The 16,203-nt window shown below is 45.5% G+C and overlaps 1 protein-coding gene and 2 long non-coding RNA genes across 7 annotated transcripts in view; 1 reads left to right on the top strand and 2 right to left on the bottom strand.

The window, feature by feature from the left end:
* Positions 1-2,299: 2,299 nt before the first annotated feature.
* LOC117308288 (uncharacterized) lies at positions 2,300-3,499 on the bottom strand. Its single transcript, XR_004522273.2, has 2 exons — positions 3,227-3,499; positions 2,300-3,073 (listed from the first exon to the last, which is right to left on the bottom strand). It is a non-coding gene; the product is annotated as an uncharacterized lncRNA (long non-coding RNA).
* LOC141276544 (uncharacterized) lies at positions 3,488-15,323 on the top strand. Its single transcript, XR_012326347.1, has 2 exons — positions 3,488-3,828; positions 12,537-15,323. It is a non-coding gene; the product is annotated as an uncharacterized lncRNA (long non-coding RNA).
* The window catches only part of IFT52 (intraflagellar transport 52), a 32,756-nt gene continuing 25,383 nt past the window's right edge, over positions 8,831-16,203 (bottom strand). For all 5 annotated transcript variants that reach the window (XM_073793018.1, XM_073793017.1, XM_004316331.4 and 2 more), the window contains 4 exons: positions 14,257-14,344; positions 13,139-13,247; positions 10,902-11,047; positions 8,831-9,092 (listed from right to left, as the gene is read on the bottom strand). In XM_073793018.1, the coding sequence (XP_073649119.1) occupies positions 9,045-9,092; positions 10,902-11,047; positions 13,139-13,247; positions 14,257-14,344 (391 nt within the window). In that variant the 3' untranslated portion in view covers positions 8,831-9,044. The remainder of the gene's footprint in view (positions 9,093-10,901; positions 11,048-13,138; positions 13,248-14,256; positions 14,345-16,203) is intronic.

Below are 16,203 nucleotides of genomic sequence, written 5' to 3'. Positions count from 1 at the left end.
TGATATTCTTTGTCCATATCAGAGTCTAAGAAGCCTGGAGTCAGTGCTGCGAGTCAGAGAGCAGGGAGGTCACCCTGGTACCAGATGGAATCTGGTTATCTGCACAAGTGTGTCTTCTCCAGTTACCATCATGCCAACAGATACCCCTGGAGAGAAGACTCCAAGTGTCCTGGGTGCAGCCACAGCTGGGAGTGGTCCCTGGGCTCAGGACTGATAACATATAGACTGCACTCTACCAGGAACCTTTTCCTGCACATACCCTCCTTGGACAGGGAGGCTTCAGTCATTTGGTCATTCCACAGTTTGCCCCACCCCAGGTTCCAGACGCAGGGCCTGCCCCTGTCTTGGGAAGGCAGCATCAAATCTATTAAATGCTCAGGATGCAGCATAAGCCTGGACACAAAACAAACACGGATTGATCACAAATAAATGATAAGTAGGATCATATGTCCCTCTGCCTGGCGTCTTCCCCTCCACTTACTGAGCACCTCCCTTTTCACCCTTGTCCTCCCACCACCGTACTTCCTCTGCCCATAATTTTACTTGCTCTCTCAAGAGCAGACAGCCCCACATTCACATTTCAGCTTCAGATGTTGACCATAATGTTTGGCTCCTGGCAGGTACTCACAGAAGGGGTGTTACACATTTTTAATTGAATGAATGAAATGTTAAAACTAACATTTGGGCTGGAGAGTTGTTAGGAAGGCACAGAACTGGGGGAACTTGGAATGCTAGAGTTTCGATTGTGCCTTACAGGGACCATCAAAAGAGATTTTGAAACAAAGGAATGTTTTTCAGATACTTCTGCCCAAGGAATTCCCTGGTGGTCCAGTGGTTAAGACTCTGTGCTCTCAATGCCGAGGGCTCAGGTTCAATCCCTGAAGGGAACTGAGATCCCACAAGACACACTGTGCGGCCGGAAAAAAAGAAAAACGTTTTTTAAAAAAAGATACTTCTGCCTCACCCCCAAGGGCATCAGTGTAGAGGACAGAGTCATGGCAGCAGGTAAGTGGCCAGAGGCATGAGAGGTCCAGAACCAGCAGTGGAAATGGGAAACTTTCAACAGGGTGGATCCCAATGCAGGGAAGCAATTCAATTAACTGATTCAAGAAATCAGACCTCAACAGAGAAATTTCCTCGCCCACTTCTCAAAAGATTGAGATTTTATGAATAACTATTTGCAAAGCACCTATATTTGAGTTCCAGCAAAGGACCTGCAAAACATTCAGGTCAGAAAATAATAGCTGGATTTTACTGGGGAAGACACCATGGGCCAGGCACCATACTAAGAGCTTTGCCTTCATTTTCCATTTAATGCTCATCACTATGAGAGGCAGGTGTCAATCAGTAAGCTCCTCATTCTAAAGATAAGGAAACTGAGGTACACAGGTGTTAAGTTGCCGTGATCACACAGCTAGTGGGCAGGTGGCTTGAAGCAAAGCACCCATCCTTTGAAATGTAAATTGAGAGTACAGTTTGTGAAAATATGTCGAAATGACTGAGGCTGGGCTGCACCAGGAGCTAGTCATCAGGAGACAATCCAACATCCATACTCTCTAGAACCTCACCAGGTGATAGGAGAGACAATGGGTAAACAGAAAATTAGATCTATCAGGGCAAAGATAAAGGCAGGGGCTGTGGTTATCAACCAAAGGGATCACTGAAGGCTCTTCAAAGCTGGGTGACTTAGGAATTTGCAAGGTGGCCAGAGGGAAAAGCCAGTGCATATCAAGGAGAGAAATATTAGGAAGTACTCAGACTGCCCAGAGTTGAAGTCACTTTTTTTTTTTGACTTTAAAAAAGAATTTTTATTGGAGTATAGTTTCTGCTGTACAGCAAAGTGAATCAGTTATGCATATATCCACTCTTTTTAGATTTCCTTCCCATTTAGGTCACCACAGAGCACTGAGTAGAGTTGAGTTGAAGTCATTTTTGATTCTTCTCTCACATCATCTATCTGACCCATCTGCAAATCCTATTGGCTCTACCCTCAAACTCTACCTTCAAAATATATCTAGGGGCAAAGCACACGAAAAGATGCTCAATACTATTTCATTTGGGAAATGCAAATTTAAAACCGCAATGAGATTTACACACCTATTACAATCACTGACCAAAAAGACTAATCATGTCAAATGTTGAACATGGGGAGTAATCAGACTTCTCCAATACTGCTGGTGGAATGTGAAAGTGTACAACCACTTTGGAAACAGCTCAGCAGTTTCTTAAAAACATATACACCTACCATATGACCCAGCCATATGGAGCCAAGAAAAATGAATGCACATGTTCACACAGAGCCTTTTACATACTTTTATTTGTAATAGCCCCTAACTGGAAACACCCCAAATGTCCATCAACAGGTAACTGGATAAACAAATTATAGATATAAAACAAATATATCCACTCTGACAATAAAAAGGAATTACTTATACAATGTGAATCTCAAAATAATTAGGCTGAAAGAAGACAAAGAGTACACACTTTGTGATTCCATTTACACACGACTCCAGAAATTGCAAACCAATCTAGTGACAGAACCAATCTAAAGTGACAATGGTTGTAGAGAAGGGATGACAAAGGGACACGAGGACGTTTTGGGGGAGTGATGGATATGTTCCATTTGCATGACTCTAGGGGTCCCTCTTCAATCACTGGGAGAAGTGTGGGGTCATTGACCACAGAACAGGGCAATCAACACTGCGTGGGCTTGTCCAGACTCATGCCCGCCCCAGCTGTGTCCTCATTTATGCAATCGCAAAGGGTGAGAATTTGGTCTCTTAGAAACCTTCTGGGAATTCCCTGGCGGTCCAGTGGTTAGGACTCCGCACTCCCACTTCATGGGGGACGGGTTCCATCCCTGGTCAATCGGGGAACTAATGCAAATCTCCTGCATTCCTGATGAGGGGTATGAGACTCCAAGAGAAGAGCCAGGATCCTGGACTGCTTTAATACACACACCACGTCCAGCCCACACCTCTGACTTCTTATCCTGGGCCTTCTGGGGCATCAGCTTTCACAAACATTTAGTTCTTCCTTTTGTAACATGGCCACTTGCAGTTCAGCAATCAAGCTGGAAGGAGTCGCGGATTAAGGAGTTAGGGCACAAATTCAGGGAGGGAACGAACGACGGACACCAAGGCCTAGTCCAGAGGCGGGTGGAAACCACCTGCACGGCCCAGCCCGGCCAGGCCCCGCGGCCGCACTTGAAGGTAACATCACCCACCTCTGTGAAGATGGAGAGGGAAAATCAGGCCTTGGAGTCCACCTGGCAGTCTCTCGCCGCCCACAGTGAGCAGGGACAAGAGACGTGACCTCTTTCGAGGGGTCCAACTAGTGAATAAAGGCCGAAGATCCCAGGCCGTCTGACCGCGGGGCCCGCGCCTCCGCTCAGAGCCGGCCCACTTCCAGGCGCGCGCTCCGGCTCCGGCTCCGCGCGAGGCATCGCGGGAGGCGCACCGCCTGACGTCATTATAGGGCGCGGGTTTGGGGTTAGATTGGATCGCGGCTGCTGGGCTGTGGAGCTCCCGCAGACTTTCCCCGCGACGCGGTCTCGCCCGGTGACCCCTGCCGGCCCCGCGCCCTCTGAGCCATACTCCCTGGGATCCTGATCGTGAGAGGACGGGTGAAAGGCCTGGGGGAGGAGAGGGAGCAGGGCAGGTACGTCGCCGGCCTCCGACACTATGGCGGTCACGGCCCGGAGCCCGGTTGACCCCCTTCAACCTCGAGCCGTCCCTGACTCGCCGTGTGGCTCAGCAAGCCCTGCACAAGCCTGTGACACTGCAAGTTTCCTTCACGCTATTTGTCACCGTCAGCAACTCTTACGAGGTTAATTTCTCTCTCGCATTGTGAGCTGCAGGAGCGCAACCCTAGGATGAATCATTAGTGGGCTTCGTGTTAAAATTTGGTATAATCAAGATTTATTACTCTTTTTAAAGTATATATTTCTTCCTGTCTCTTGAAGGCAGCGGAAGAAATTAATAACATTGGTTGCAGAAAGAGGAACTGAATGGCTAAAGAGGGTGAAATTCTCTTTCAACATCCTTCAGCCCCGTGCTTACGTATTACCTAAAATTTTTTAAATTAAAATTTAAATTTCCTTAAGGCATACGTAGCGCTCTAGGACCTTTTACGGGAGAGTTTGAAAACGTCTCACATATGATTTTATGAATAAGAAGTAACTTAGCAAAAGCCACACAATGGATCTGTGAGCTATCATAAGATACTTCAAGTTTTCCTCCGTGCTCTTGGGGGAGGAGAGACCCTTTGTCACCCATACATCTCTCTCATTATGTTATCACCTCTTCGTTTTTTGTTTTTTTTTTTTTGCGGCACGCGGGCCTCTCACTGTTGTGGCCTCGCCCGTTGCGGAGCACAGGCTCCGGGCGCGCAGGCTCAGCGGCCATGGCTCGCGGGCCCAGCTGCTCTGCGGCATGTGGGATCTTCCTGGACCAGGGAACGAACCCGCGCCCCCTGCATCGGCAAGCGGACTCTCAACCACTGCGCCACCAGGGAAGCCCTTTTTTTTTCTTTTAATATTTATTTACTTATTATTTATTTTTGGCTGTATAGGGTCTTAGTTGTGGCACACTGGCTCTTCGTTGCGGCCCGCAGGCTTCGTTCTAGTTGGGAAGTGCGGGTTTTCTCTCTCTAGTTGTGGCGTGCAGGCTCCAGAGAGCGTGGGCTCTGTAGTTTGTGGCACGCGGACTCTCTAGTTGAGGTGTGAGAGCTCAGTAGTTGTGGCCCGTGGGCTTAGTTGCCCTGTGGCATGTGGGATCTTAGTTCCCCAGGCCAGGGATCGAACTTGCGTCCCCTGCATTGCAAGGTGGATTCTCTACCACTGGGCCACCAGGGAAGTCCCTCCTCTTCGTTTTTCTTTTAAATAAATAAATTTATTTATTTATTTATTTATGGCTGTGTTGGGTCTTCATTGCTGAGCGCGGGCTTTCTCTAGTTGTGGTGAGTGGAGGCTTCTCATTGTCGTGGCTTCTCTTGTTGCGGAGCACGGGCTCCAGGTGCGCAGCCTTCAGTAGTTGTGGCACGTGGGCTCAGTAGTTGTGGCACGTGGGCTTAATTGCTTCACGGCATGTGGGATCTTCCCGTGCCAGGGATCGAACCTGTGTCCCTTGCATTGGCAGGAGGATTCTTAACCACTGCACCACCAGGGAAGCCCCCTCCTCTTCGTTTTGATACCAACATTTCTCTGATGAGAGATTTTTTGAGTTCAACAAAGTCTCCAACAATTTTTTTTTCCGCTGCTACCTGCTAGGACTGGTACTACCACTTTATTGTTGTTTTGTGTGTATGTGTGTGTTTTTTTTTAAAGAGTGAAGTTGAAACACTTGTTCGAGTTACTTAACTTTTTCATCTCAAGTGGTTTATGTGCCAGAAAAAGTATGTGCACGTAGGTGAACAGCATCTGGGATAAAGGGCTCATGTTTGAATTTAAAAACAGCCCTGCTCGTTATCTTAACCAATTGTTTAGACTTAACTTCACTAATACTGGACCAATCTGACATTATACATAGCATCACCTATGAAATATTCCTGCCAAAAATGTTTAATTCAAAGCTAGCCTTTTATGTCTAACTTCCAGTATGCAGGAAATAAAGGAGATAAAGGGACAAGTTAATAGACATCAGATAAATCTAGAATGTGGGACACCTAATTTAGTCTCTTCAAAAAGTCAATGTCATTTAAAAAAAAAAAAGGAAAGAAAAAGGAACCAAAGAAAGAGGTAGGGAGACTGTGTATTGGATTTAAAGAAACTAAAGAGACAAATCCAATATGTGAAACTTGACTGGATCCTGGCTTGAAAAAACATCTATAAAACATTTTGGGGACAGTTGGGAGACATCTGAATAAATATTAAATATTAGGTATGATAATGGTGTGTTGTAGTTATACACTGATGTATATTAAGGGGTAAAGTATTATAATGTCTGAAGTTTAATTTCAGATGTTCAGTAAGAAAAATTATACACACATCAAGTATACATCGCAATATGTTAACTTTTGAAAGTAGGTGGTGGGTACTGGTGTTTATTGTACTATTCTTACCACTTTTCTGTATGGTTCAAGTTTTTCATAAGAAGTTGGGGAAAAACATACATCCTTGCCACAGTCACCCATAGACGAAGGGGAAAAGGCAGCTGACGCATGGCAGGACAGGCCTTGCTTCCTCCGAGGAACCTTCTCGAGTCGGTAGTGTGGGGGGAGAAGCTCCAGGTTAGCAGGCAGGCAGTGCTCCTCTGGACCTAGGTTTCCCTAGTCCTCTGTGTCCCAGTTGGAAAGGGAAGTTGGATTAGATTCAGATCCAAAAAGTTCCTTCTAAAATTGTAGGTATGGGACTTCTCTGGTGGCGCAGTGGTTAAGAATCCGCCTGCCAATGAAGCGGACACGGATTTGAGCCCTGGTCCAGGAAGAAGCTACATGCCGCGGAGCAACTAAGCCTGCGAGCCACAACTACTGAGCCCATGTGCCACTACTGAAGCCCGCGCACCTAGAGCCCATGCTTTGCAACAAGAGAAACCACTGCAATGAGAAGCCCGCGCACCACAATAAAGAGCAGCCCTCGCTCGCTGCAACTAAAAGCCCACGCGCAGCAATGAAGACCCAACGCAGCCAAAGATAAATAAATAAATTTATAAAAAGATAAAAAATAAAATTGTAGGTATGAACACGTAGATACAAAGAACAGAGTAGTGGTTACCAGAGGGGAAGAGGCAGGGGGGAGGGCAAAATGGATAAAAGGGATCAACTGTGGTGACAGATGGAAACTAAATTTATGGTGGTGAGCACACTGTAGGAAATAGAGGAGTAGAAATGTACACATGAAACACAGAATGTTATACACCAGTGTTACCTCAATGACAAAATTGTTATCTACTGCTGCATAACAGTTTACTCCAAATTAATGGCTTAAAACTGCCATTTTATTATGTTCATAGATTCTGTGGGTCAGGAATTCAGGAAGGTCAGAGCAGAGACAGCTTGTCTCTGCTCCATGATGTCTGGGAACTCAACTAGGACAACTCAACAGACTAGGGGTGACTTCATGTTTGGAGTCCTCTTCATTCACGTGTTTAGCAGGTGATGCTCGTACAGGTTGGGACCTCTGGCTGTTGGCCAGAACATCTATACATGGCATATCCACGTAGCCTATCCAGGTGGCCGCAGACTTGTATGGAGGCTCCGAGTGCCCCAAGTGAACCAGGCAGAAGCTGTATAGTCTTTTATGACCTAGCCTCAGAAGTCACAGTGTCAGTAACATAGTGCCAGATCGAGAGGGAGGGAACGGAGATCTCACCTCTCAATGGCAGGAGAACCAAAACCACAGTGTAAGAGAAGAGCACATGGGATGGGAGGTAATTGTTGAGCACATTTTTGGAATGTATTCCAAATACATTTCCATGACACTCCCTGCTGTTCCACAGCTGCTTGTTCTCAGCTGGCCCCCAGGTCTGCCCTTTGAGCAAAGTGGCCTCCCCCATCCCTAACACTGTGTTCTGGCTTGGCTACTCTGAATAAGCCCTGCACTAGGGCTTCAGTGTCAGAGAATGGAAGCCTACAGAGCCTTAACATGAAAAAATCATTTGAAATTCAGGATGTGACTTGAGCCTTTCTCCCCAAGGTTTTAAATTTCCAAAAATGTATAAAATAGATAACTAATGAGAACCTACTATAGCACAGGGAACTCTACTGAATGCTCTGTGGTGACCCAAATGGGAAGGAAATCTAAAAAAGAGGAGATATATGTATACGTATAACTATTCACTTGGCTGTACAGCAGAAACTAACACAACACTGTAAAGCAACTAGACTCCAATACAAATTTCAAAAAATGAACTTCCAAAAATGTTAATTCCTCGACAGACTATTTTCCTGGCTTCAATTATCCAACTCCATGTGAACAACTCAGGTCTTGAGACTGGACACCCTTCCTAAGCCTTAGTTAGGTATTTCTAGCTATTTACTGGTTATTACCACTTGCACGTATTGCCACTGTCTCAGCTGGCTCCTATGCTCTGCAACAGCTCACGCTTCAGAATCCCCGTCTTCCAAAAACTCCACCACTGTCCCAGGCAGTCAGGCTCAAAATCTTGCCAACCTGACCTCTAACGCCCAGACCAAATCTATTTCAGAATGCCACCTTTCCTACAACAGCATCTTAAATCCGCACTCTGGTTACTTCCTCTTGGAGTTATATGACACTCCCCCTAAGGGCCTTCCTTCCAAAGTTCTATCTTTACAGAACCCACCAGCTAAGCTATTCCCATTGCACCATACCCCTTACACACTGGCAGTGGTTTTGCAATCTTCTATCTGGCTTTCAGGCTTTCCCCAAAGCTGGTTCCCAGTGTATCCAGTACATTTGCACAATGCATAAATGCTGTGCATTTCCACATCAACTGCTCCATTCAAGCAGGTACAGTCTCTCCCATTGTCCTTGGGACAGATGATCACATTTTGCCCTGCATTATAACCTAAAACGATGATAGAACTGAGTGGCAGGAGCTCAGAGGAGAGGGACAAAGTGTGGGTGAAGGCAACAGCCTCCAAATGGTTGTGCCTGTGTGCAGCTGGGAGATGAAGGAGTGAGTAAGCTATGTAAAGAAGATACCTATCAACTATTTTACCTTTTTCATTAGGTACAGTGGGGCAAACAGACTGTGGGTTGTTTGTTTTCTATCCTTTTGAGCTAGTCCAAAAGCTGTACAGTATTCATAAGCTTGAGAGTTATTTATGCTTCTGATAAAAGAGACTCAAATCTAGAACTGGAGTCGAAAGAAAAGACTTCAATGAAAGACTGATGCATAAATTATAAAAATACAGATTCAAACAGGTTTAATTTAAAAAATGGAACATACCTTACAGAAGTTAGAAATGTTATCCCTCTCTGGGCACTATAGAAGATGCACAGACCTTCCACAGCTCATAGAAGAAAGACTATAGACAATTTTGATAAAGAATTGAGGGACAATTCAAAAAGAGTTTATAAAGAGAGAATCTGGAGGCAGAAAATGCTTGAAGAGGCTTGGTCCTCAGAAATTGTTCTGGAATGCCGTTTCACTTGTATCAATATCATGTTCCTGGATGAGGGAATAAGAGAATTTTAGAATTTCAGTTCAAAACCTGAAATGTGAACTCTTTGTTGTTTTGGACTTTGATTAGAGATTCTAAATCATCATTGATTGGGACACATAACTAATCTCTGGGCTTTACGGCTAAATCCAGCCCGAGGATTAAGTTTTCATGACCAGGACAGGGCTTTGACCACAGCCCACCACCCACCATGATGAATGGGGAGCAAATACATTTGAAGGTACTGATGCAGACACCACACCAGACTTCTTACCTTGGCCTTAGGGGCCTGACCCTGCCTTGCCACCAATGTAAGTACTGCTGGGAATCTACCTGGCCCCCATCCCACATTTCAGTGCTGAGCAGGTATACCAATACCTTGCCTCTGAGTTGCTTTCCTGGTACTGATCTCAGAGCACTCTAATTGCCCAGATGTTCCTGTCTCGCTCACTGCACGTAGCTCAGGCAGACAGCAACGACAGCATTCACCGCCACAGCCCTGACATCTAGCACCAGGCCGGCACATATGAGGCATGTATTATAGTATGAGTACACAGCAGAGCCAGCTCCCGCCAGTAGTGGCTCAGATCCTAATCAGTCTTTCTGTTCAGCATCTAAAATCGTGTGTGTGTGTGTGTGTGTGTATGAAAGATGGACATTCTCTTTATACTGTTTTATAGTCCTTTCCCCCCACCCCATTCACTGTATCATGAATGTCTTCCTAAGTCCTTAAACATCCTTCTAAACATTCTTAATCTTATGGATGCACCCTAGGTACTTGTTCCCTACTGATGAGAGTTTTTCTTCAATTAAAACAGTGCTTCACTGAGCATCCTGACTGGTAAATCTGCACACATTCAGAATATGTATATATATTTTGGCCACGCCACATGGCATGCAGGATCTTAGTTCCCCGCCCAGGGATTGAATCTGTGCCCCCTGCAGTGGAAGTGTGGAGTCTTAACCACTGGACCACCAGGGAAATCCCAGGATTATATTATTAAGACAAATTCTAAGCATTAGAATTGCTGGGTCAAAGGTATATATATATATATATATATATATATATATATATTTAGGGCTTCTGCACGATATTATAAAAAATATCTCCATAAAAGTGGAACCAGCTTATTCTCTCATCAGTAGTATATAAATGAATGCCCATTTACCAACCTTGGTTGGACATTTAATTTTAGAAATCCTGTCCAGGGATACGCAAGATGAAGGCCAGGCATAATTTTTAAGTTCTTGGTCCTCAGCCCTGGGCAAGATGATTTCTAACATAAGGTGCTGACCTCACGTCCTGCTGCTCCATCCTTGGTTCAGTTATCTCCAGCCACACAGGCATTACTGCTGTCCCTCAAACAAGCCAGGCAGAGCCCAGCCTTAGGGACTCTGCACAGGTCTTCTCTCTGCCTGGGACACTTGTCCCCCAGCTATCTCCATGGCCAACTCCCTCAACACCTTCAAGTCTTTGCTCCCATGTCAGCTTTGTAGCGTGGCCTATCCTGACCACCCTATTTAATTTAATATCACCACATTCAGCACACTGATCCCTCTGACCCTGCTCTACTTTTTAATAGCGCTTATCATCTCCTAGCATCCTATGTGATTTACTTATATATTACGTTTATTGTTTACTGTCTCCTCCAGCTAGATATATGTCCCAGAAGTGCAGGGAACATCATCTGTTTTGTTCACCTAGTAGCTAGTGTAATGCCCGCAGAATGAATGGCATGGAACACGAGAAGTCCAGTTTATGGATGATATCACCACTGGAAGGACTCCCACTTGAGTGGGCCTTCTGGGTTCTGTACCTGGTTCAATTTCTTGAATTCCACCACTTGGAAGAAGATGTGCTCGAGGATATGTTTGGCATCTTGCTGGTCCTTTGGTAGTTTACTGGTGACTCCAAGGATGTCACCACACTTCCTGATGTAGAATTCCAGGTCTTCTTCAGTACCTAAGCACAGCTGGGGCAGTTAGGTTCACCCGTGACTCTGCCCTGCCCCAAGTACAGACTTACTGTGGTTTGGGTATCCCTGTCAGGTTCCTACATCTCTCAAGATCACTCACCTCTCCCTTGGGTAATGTGACCAAAGGACTTAAACAGTGACAAACTGTAGAGATCTCTGATGTGCTGTTTTTGTAAATTAGGACAAAAGTGTGACACTCCTAATTAGAATAAAGCTAGCCAGGTTCTGGCTCGCTATCACCAGATCTGGCATTCCTACGTTACAAAGAACAGGACCCACCAGCGGGGAATCAAAGTACCATTCTCTGATTGCCGCAAGGATCATTATGTGAAGGACATATGCGTATTTTATTTTATTTATATTATTTATTTAAAAATTTTTTGGCTGCACCACGCAGCTTGCAGGATCTCAGCTCCCTGACCAGGGATCAAACCCGCGCCCCCAGCAGTGGAAGCGTGGAGTCTTAACCACTGTATTGCCAGGGAAGTCCCAGGGGTATTTTAAATAGCATTTACTATAGCAATATTATAGGAAAGGAAATAAAAGAAACAAAAAATCATCCATAATTCTCTGTGTAACCATCCCCAGTCCTGTATCAAGGATGGACAGCCATTACTGCCCTACTTACACTATACTGTAATTTCTTTTATTCCCCTCTGATTTGCATTTTTAAAGTTATGATAGAAGTGTTCTCTCACTCTAGCTCTACCCCCACCAATACTTCCTAGGGTAATTACTGCCATGTATGTCTACATGTCTACATATGTGTAAAAACAGGGGATCAAACTATAATAGTTCTGTAAGTTGCTGTCATCAGTTAACAATGTAACATGGACATTCCAGTCAAAGCTTATGCTCCACGTCTTTCTTTTAACAGATGTATAATATTCCACTTTGTCTCATATTTTTTTAAACCAATTCTCCTACTGATAGACTATTAGACTATTGTTGTCTATTTTTTGAATGCTACAATTAATATCTCTATATCTTTTCTGTTATGCATTTCTACTAGGATTTCTGCAGGATAAACCACTAGAAACAGAAACGCATGGTCAAAGGGTCTGATCCTTCACAGGTCTATTATTCCCACTGGACTAATTACTAGGTCTTGCTAATTTCTGATTGCCTAGCACCTACCACAATGCCTGGCATGGAACAGAGATGCAGTAAAGGTGTCTGACATTGAACTATTTTCATTTTTGCACATTCCTTTCTGGTCTTTGAGCACATATAGATGTTCACATAGTTGGGATCCTACTGTAAGTGCAGTTTTATATCTGCTTTCTTCATTTAGGAATCTCAGTGTCACCCCCTGGCCTTTGTAAGCCTCTTTTATAATGACTACATATTGTCCCACTGATTGAATGTGGTGCAATTTACTACCATTTCCCTGTGAGTGAACACTAAGGCCAACTGTATTTTATTTTTTAATAAGTAATGTCGTAGTCATCTGTGTACCTTCATTTATCTCCCTAGGTTAGATTCCCAGGAGTGGGGTCACTGCCTCAATTTTCTGTCTCCGAATCCATGTGTGCAGGCCCACCTGCTGTGCTGGAGGAAGGGCATGTCAGGAGGAGCACGGGGCTGAGAGTCGGGACCACCACTCACCCTGCAGCTGTGCAGCCCGGAGCCTCATTTCCTCACCCACGGGTCAGGGTGGGCACACTTGACTCTCTCTAGAATCCCTTCCAATTTGAAGTCTCTGTAATTCTCTTGGCCCTGACTGAATTTTTTTATTCAACGGCTCCTGTGACCAATGGCCTAGGTTTGCTAAGAGGCAGCCAGAGTCAGAATTCATCCTGGGGTCACCCAACAGGTCAGAACTAAAGACACACAGGAATTAAAGCTGAGACCCTGGCCTCTGCCTGGCACCATGTTCTAGCTCACTGAGCTAACTGACCCCTAGGGAAACAAGCCACATCATTCACATGAAATAAACAAAAACTGTGCTTTTATACTTCCATTCACATTCTGTTCTCCCTAAACAAACGCTACGCTTTCTTTCACGGCAAATCTCAGAAATTCACAACTTAATAAAACTCACAAAAGAAAACAAACAAGAATTTGACCACACTCACACTTATTGGTGATCTGAGCAAGCCGGGCCTTCTCAGAGGAGAACGTCTCATCTAAGTCAAACAGCTCCAGCGGAGGGGGTGATAATTCCCTGAAGCTAGGAGGGAAAACCTAAAAGGCAATAAAGTCTTTCATGAAAGAGCGCATCCAAAGCCATAACTGACGGTGATGAGATGTAAGGAAAATAAGACGAAGAACCGCCCAGCGCCCATCACCTCCTTCCGCCCTAACCCATGAGGCCACGGCAAGCAAGACGGCGGCCCAGTGCAAGCAACCCAGTAGAACCAGCTCCAAGCAAGCCACCAAACTCGCCAAGCTGATGTACCAGCGCCCTTGCATGTACCAACTCATGCAAGGACACACAGCTTGGGGCTTATCCGGCTTATTTGCATTTTGTGCAAATTTGTGTTGAACACTTGACTGCATGAGTCGTTTCTCATCTGATGATGAGTTCTTCAGGGACAGAAATTGGGGAAACAGATGTAGATTAATGTAGAAAGTGCTGAACCTATAGCCAGAATTTGCAGGTATGAGGCAGTGGTGTGCTGAGAAATGTTGAGCTATCACTCAAAACAAGAGGCCTCATCTGTAGCATTTGTCATTTCCTGTTTTGTAAACACTTCCACTGTGGCCGATTTTCAGGTTACCAAGGTGAAGCCAACTGGCTCATAACCTTCCAGAATGTGGTGGGATAAGACAATTTTGAAGGCAAGTGGAACTCACACTGGACTAGAATGTTGAAAAATAACCTATAGACACATGACTGTCCCCTGGACTCTTAGAACTGTGCTGTGAATCTGAGTGCCCGTTGACTGGAGAGCTCAAAGCTTTCTAGCACAAAGCTCTTCCTCCTTTTCAGCCAGGTGTTCTCATACATGCCCTTCAACCCCACAAGACAGGAAACGTTTAACAGCCAGAGAGGTCCACACCCGTGATTCCTCAGTTGGGAACTACACCAAATGGAAGTCCCTGTAGAATACTAACAGGTTTGGTCTCTATGCATGTTTTGAGCCAGAGAAACATGACCCCATGAGGAAGCCAGCCCCACACGAGGCCAGCTGGTGAGGGAGGGGCAAACAGCGGGGCTCCGCGGCAGGATGCCCCCCACACACCCACTGACCGCTGGCTGAAGGGCTGGCAGCGGCGTCTCAAACTGAGGTTGGATGAGCTGGAGAGGTTCATGTTTCACGTTTAGCTGTTCGTGAGCCCTGTGTTAAGAATAAGATAAAAAAGCAGGAATCAAGATGAGACACTGATGCAAAGCATGTCTAACTGATCTCACGGTGCTCGTCTCCAACGATCAGGAGGCTCAGCACTTTGGCAAAAAAAATAAAAATCACACAAAATGTATTGTTACACGTAACGTAATGATCCTTTCAGGAATCTTCTCTACTGCAACAGACGGCATGACTTTATTGAGAACTGAAGGGAAAGTTCATTCAAGTTTCCTGTCGGGCTTCTCCTAAATAGGCTTTTAATTTTTACCCACTGGACACCGTGAATCTTGTAACTCACTGTGTTTCCTTATTTGTTTTCACCATCAAGAGACAGGAGTCAAATCTGAAGTCTGCTTCTGGCGACTGAACAGATCCACAGGATATGCACTTCTGTGTGCTCATTCACTCCACAAACATCTACTGAACACCTACTGTGTACCAGGCAGTTTTATCTGCCAGGAGTACGGCAGCAGGGGAAAAAAGAGACCAAGGCAGGCCCTCATGGGACTGACATTCTAGCGGAAGAGAGACACACAATAAACAAAAGCCAAGATGCCAGGGATTAATAAGCATTAGGAAGAAAAGCAAATCTGGAGAGAGGGACAGAGACAGGGAAGGGGCAGGGAGTGGGGCTTTGCCAGAGCAGCCCTGAGTGAGGGGAGGGGCAGGTCAGGCAGTCTCCCTCAGAGGCGTCCCAGGCAGAGGCCAGAGCAAGAAGAGGGAAAGGGGAGCGAGACATTTTCACGGAACAGCAGGGCAGCCAGAGCAGCTGTGGCGGAGTGAGAACGGCACGAAGGAGTTAATGGAGTCAAGGGCTGACCTTCCCCCACGGTAGTTTTTTTATTGCGGCTTCCCCTTTGCCTCCGTCCTCCCAAACCTTAATTTGACCTTCTGCATCGGGGTATAGATTGTACAAGCTCTGTGACCTCCTCTGGGAATGAGGCAAATTAAAATATACTCACTCACCCAACTTAAATTGTGTGCTCATCTGTGGCCTTTCAAAATTCATCTAAGCAAGCAAATGCCAAGGGGTGTGGACAAAGTTCATGACTGTTTCTCTGTAGGGGTGCTTTGAGAAAGGAGACAGGTCTATGACCGCAGAAAGATGGCTAGCTGGGCTTATGCTGTCACCACCTCCACTAGTCCAAGATGCTTGGGGAGCGTCTATCCTAGCAATGAGCAGATGATCCCCACGGAGAGAAGAGAAATAACTTTTCTTGAGCATCTACCACATGCCACGTGCTGTGCCTGACCCTGTGCGAGGCACTTACTTAATGTAATCCTCAAAACAGCCCTGGACAGTGGGTGTAATCTCTTCCAGAAGAGGAAACAGAGGTATAGAGTTGAAGTAGCTCCCCAAGGTCATGTGCTTAGGAAGCAACAAAGGCAAGGTCAGAACTCAGACCTGGCTAATCCCTGCCAACCAGAAGCCCCACGACTCAGTCTACCCAGATGGCAGAATTAGAGGCAGTTCTAAGCTAAAGGTTCTAGTACCCACACACAAAGAACCCTGATGCCAAGTCCTGGCCTTGGTCATTCTAGCCATGACATTCTGTTTTCTGTCCCTAGGTAGAGCCGACTGTGCTGAAGCACTGTGTAAGTAATAAAATAAATTCCATTAAGTCTTCCCTTTCTCCACTCGGCTCACCACCTGCCCAAATCGTCCTCCTACTAGTAGCCAACATGTACTTGATGGCAGTGGGGAATGGGTGGAGAAGCTAATCTTAAAAGCAAGCAAAACCTAATTCAGAAAGATGATCAATATGGGAAAAGGGCAAGAATAAATGCCACTGCTACACACAAATCTGTGAAATGGGGCTGCTCTATATTCCAGAATACTCTGGCCTGAC

This window comes from Tursiops truncatus, chromosome 15 (genome assembly GCF_011762595.2).
Source record: "Tursiops truncatus isolate mTurTru1 chromosome 15, mTurTru1.mat.Y, whole genome shotgun sequence".
In the NCBI taxonomy this organism is placed as follows: domain Eukaryota; kingdom Metazoa; phylum Chordata; class Mammalia; order Artiodactyla; family Delphinidae; genus Tursiops; species Tursiops truncatus.
The sequence above is the reverse complement of the archived record's forward strand: the minus strand, read 5'-3'. Positions and strand labels throughout refer to the sequence as shown.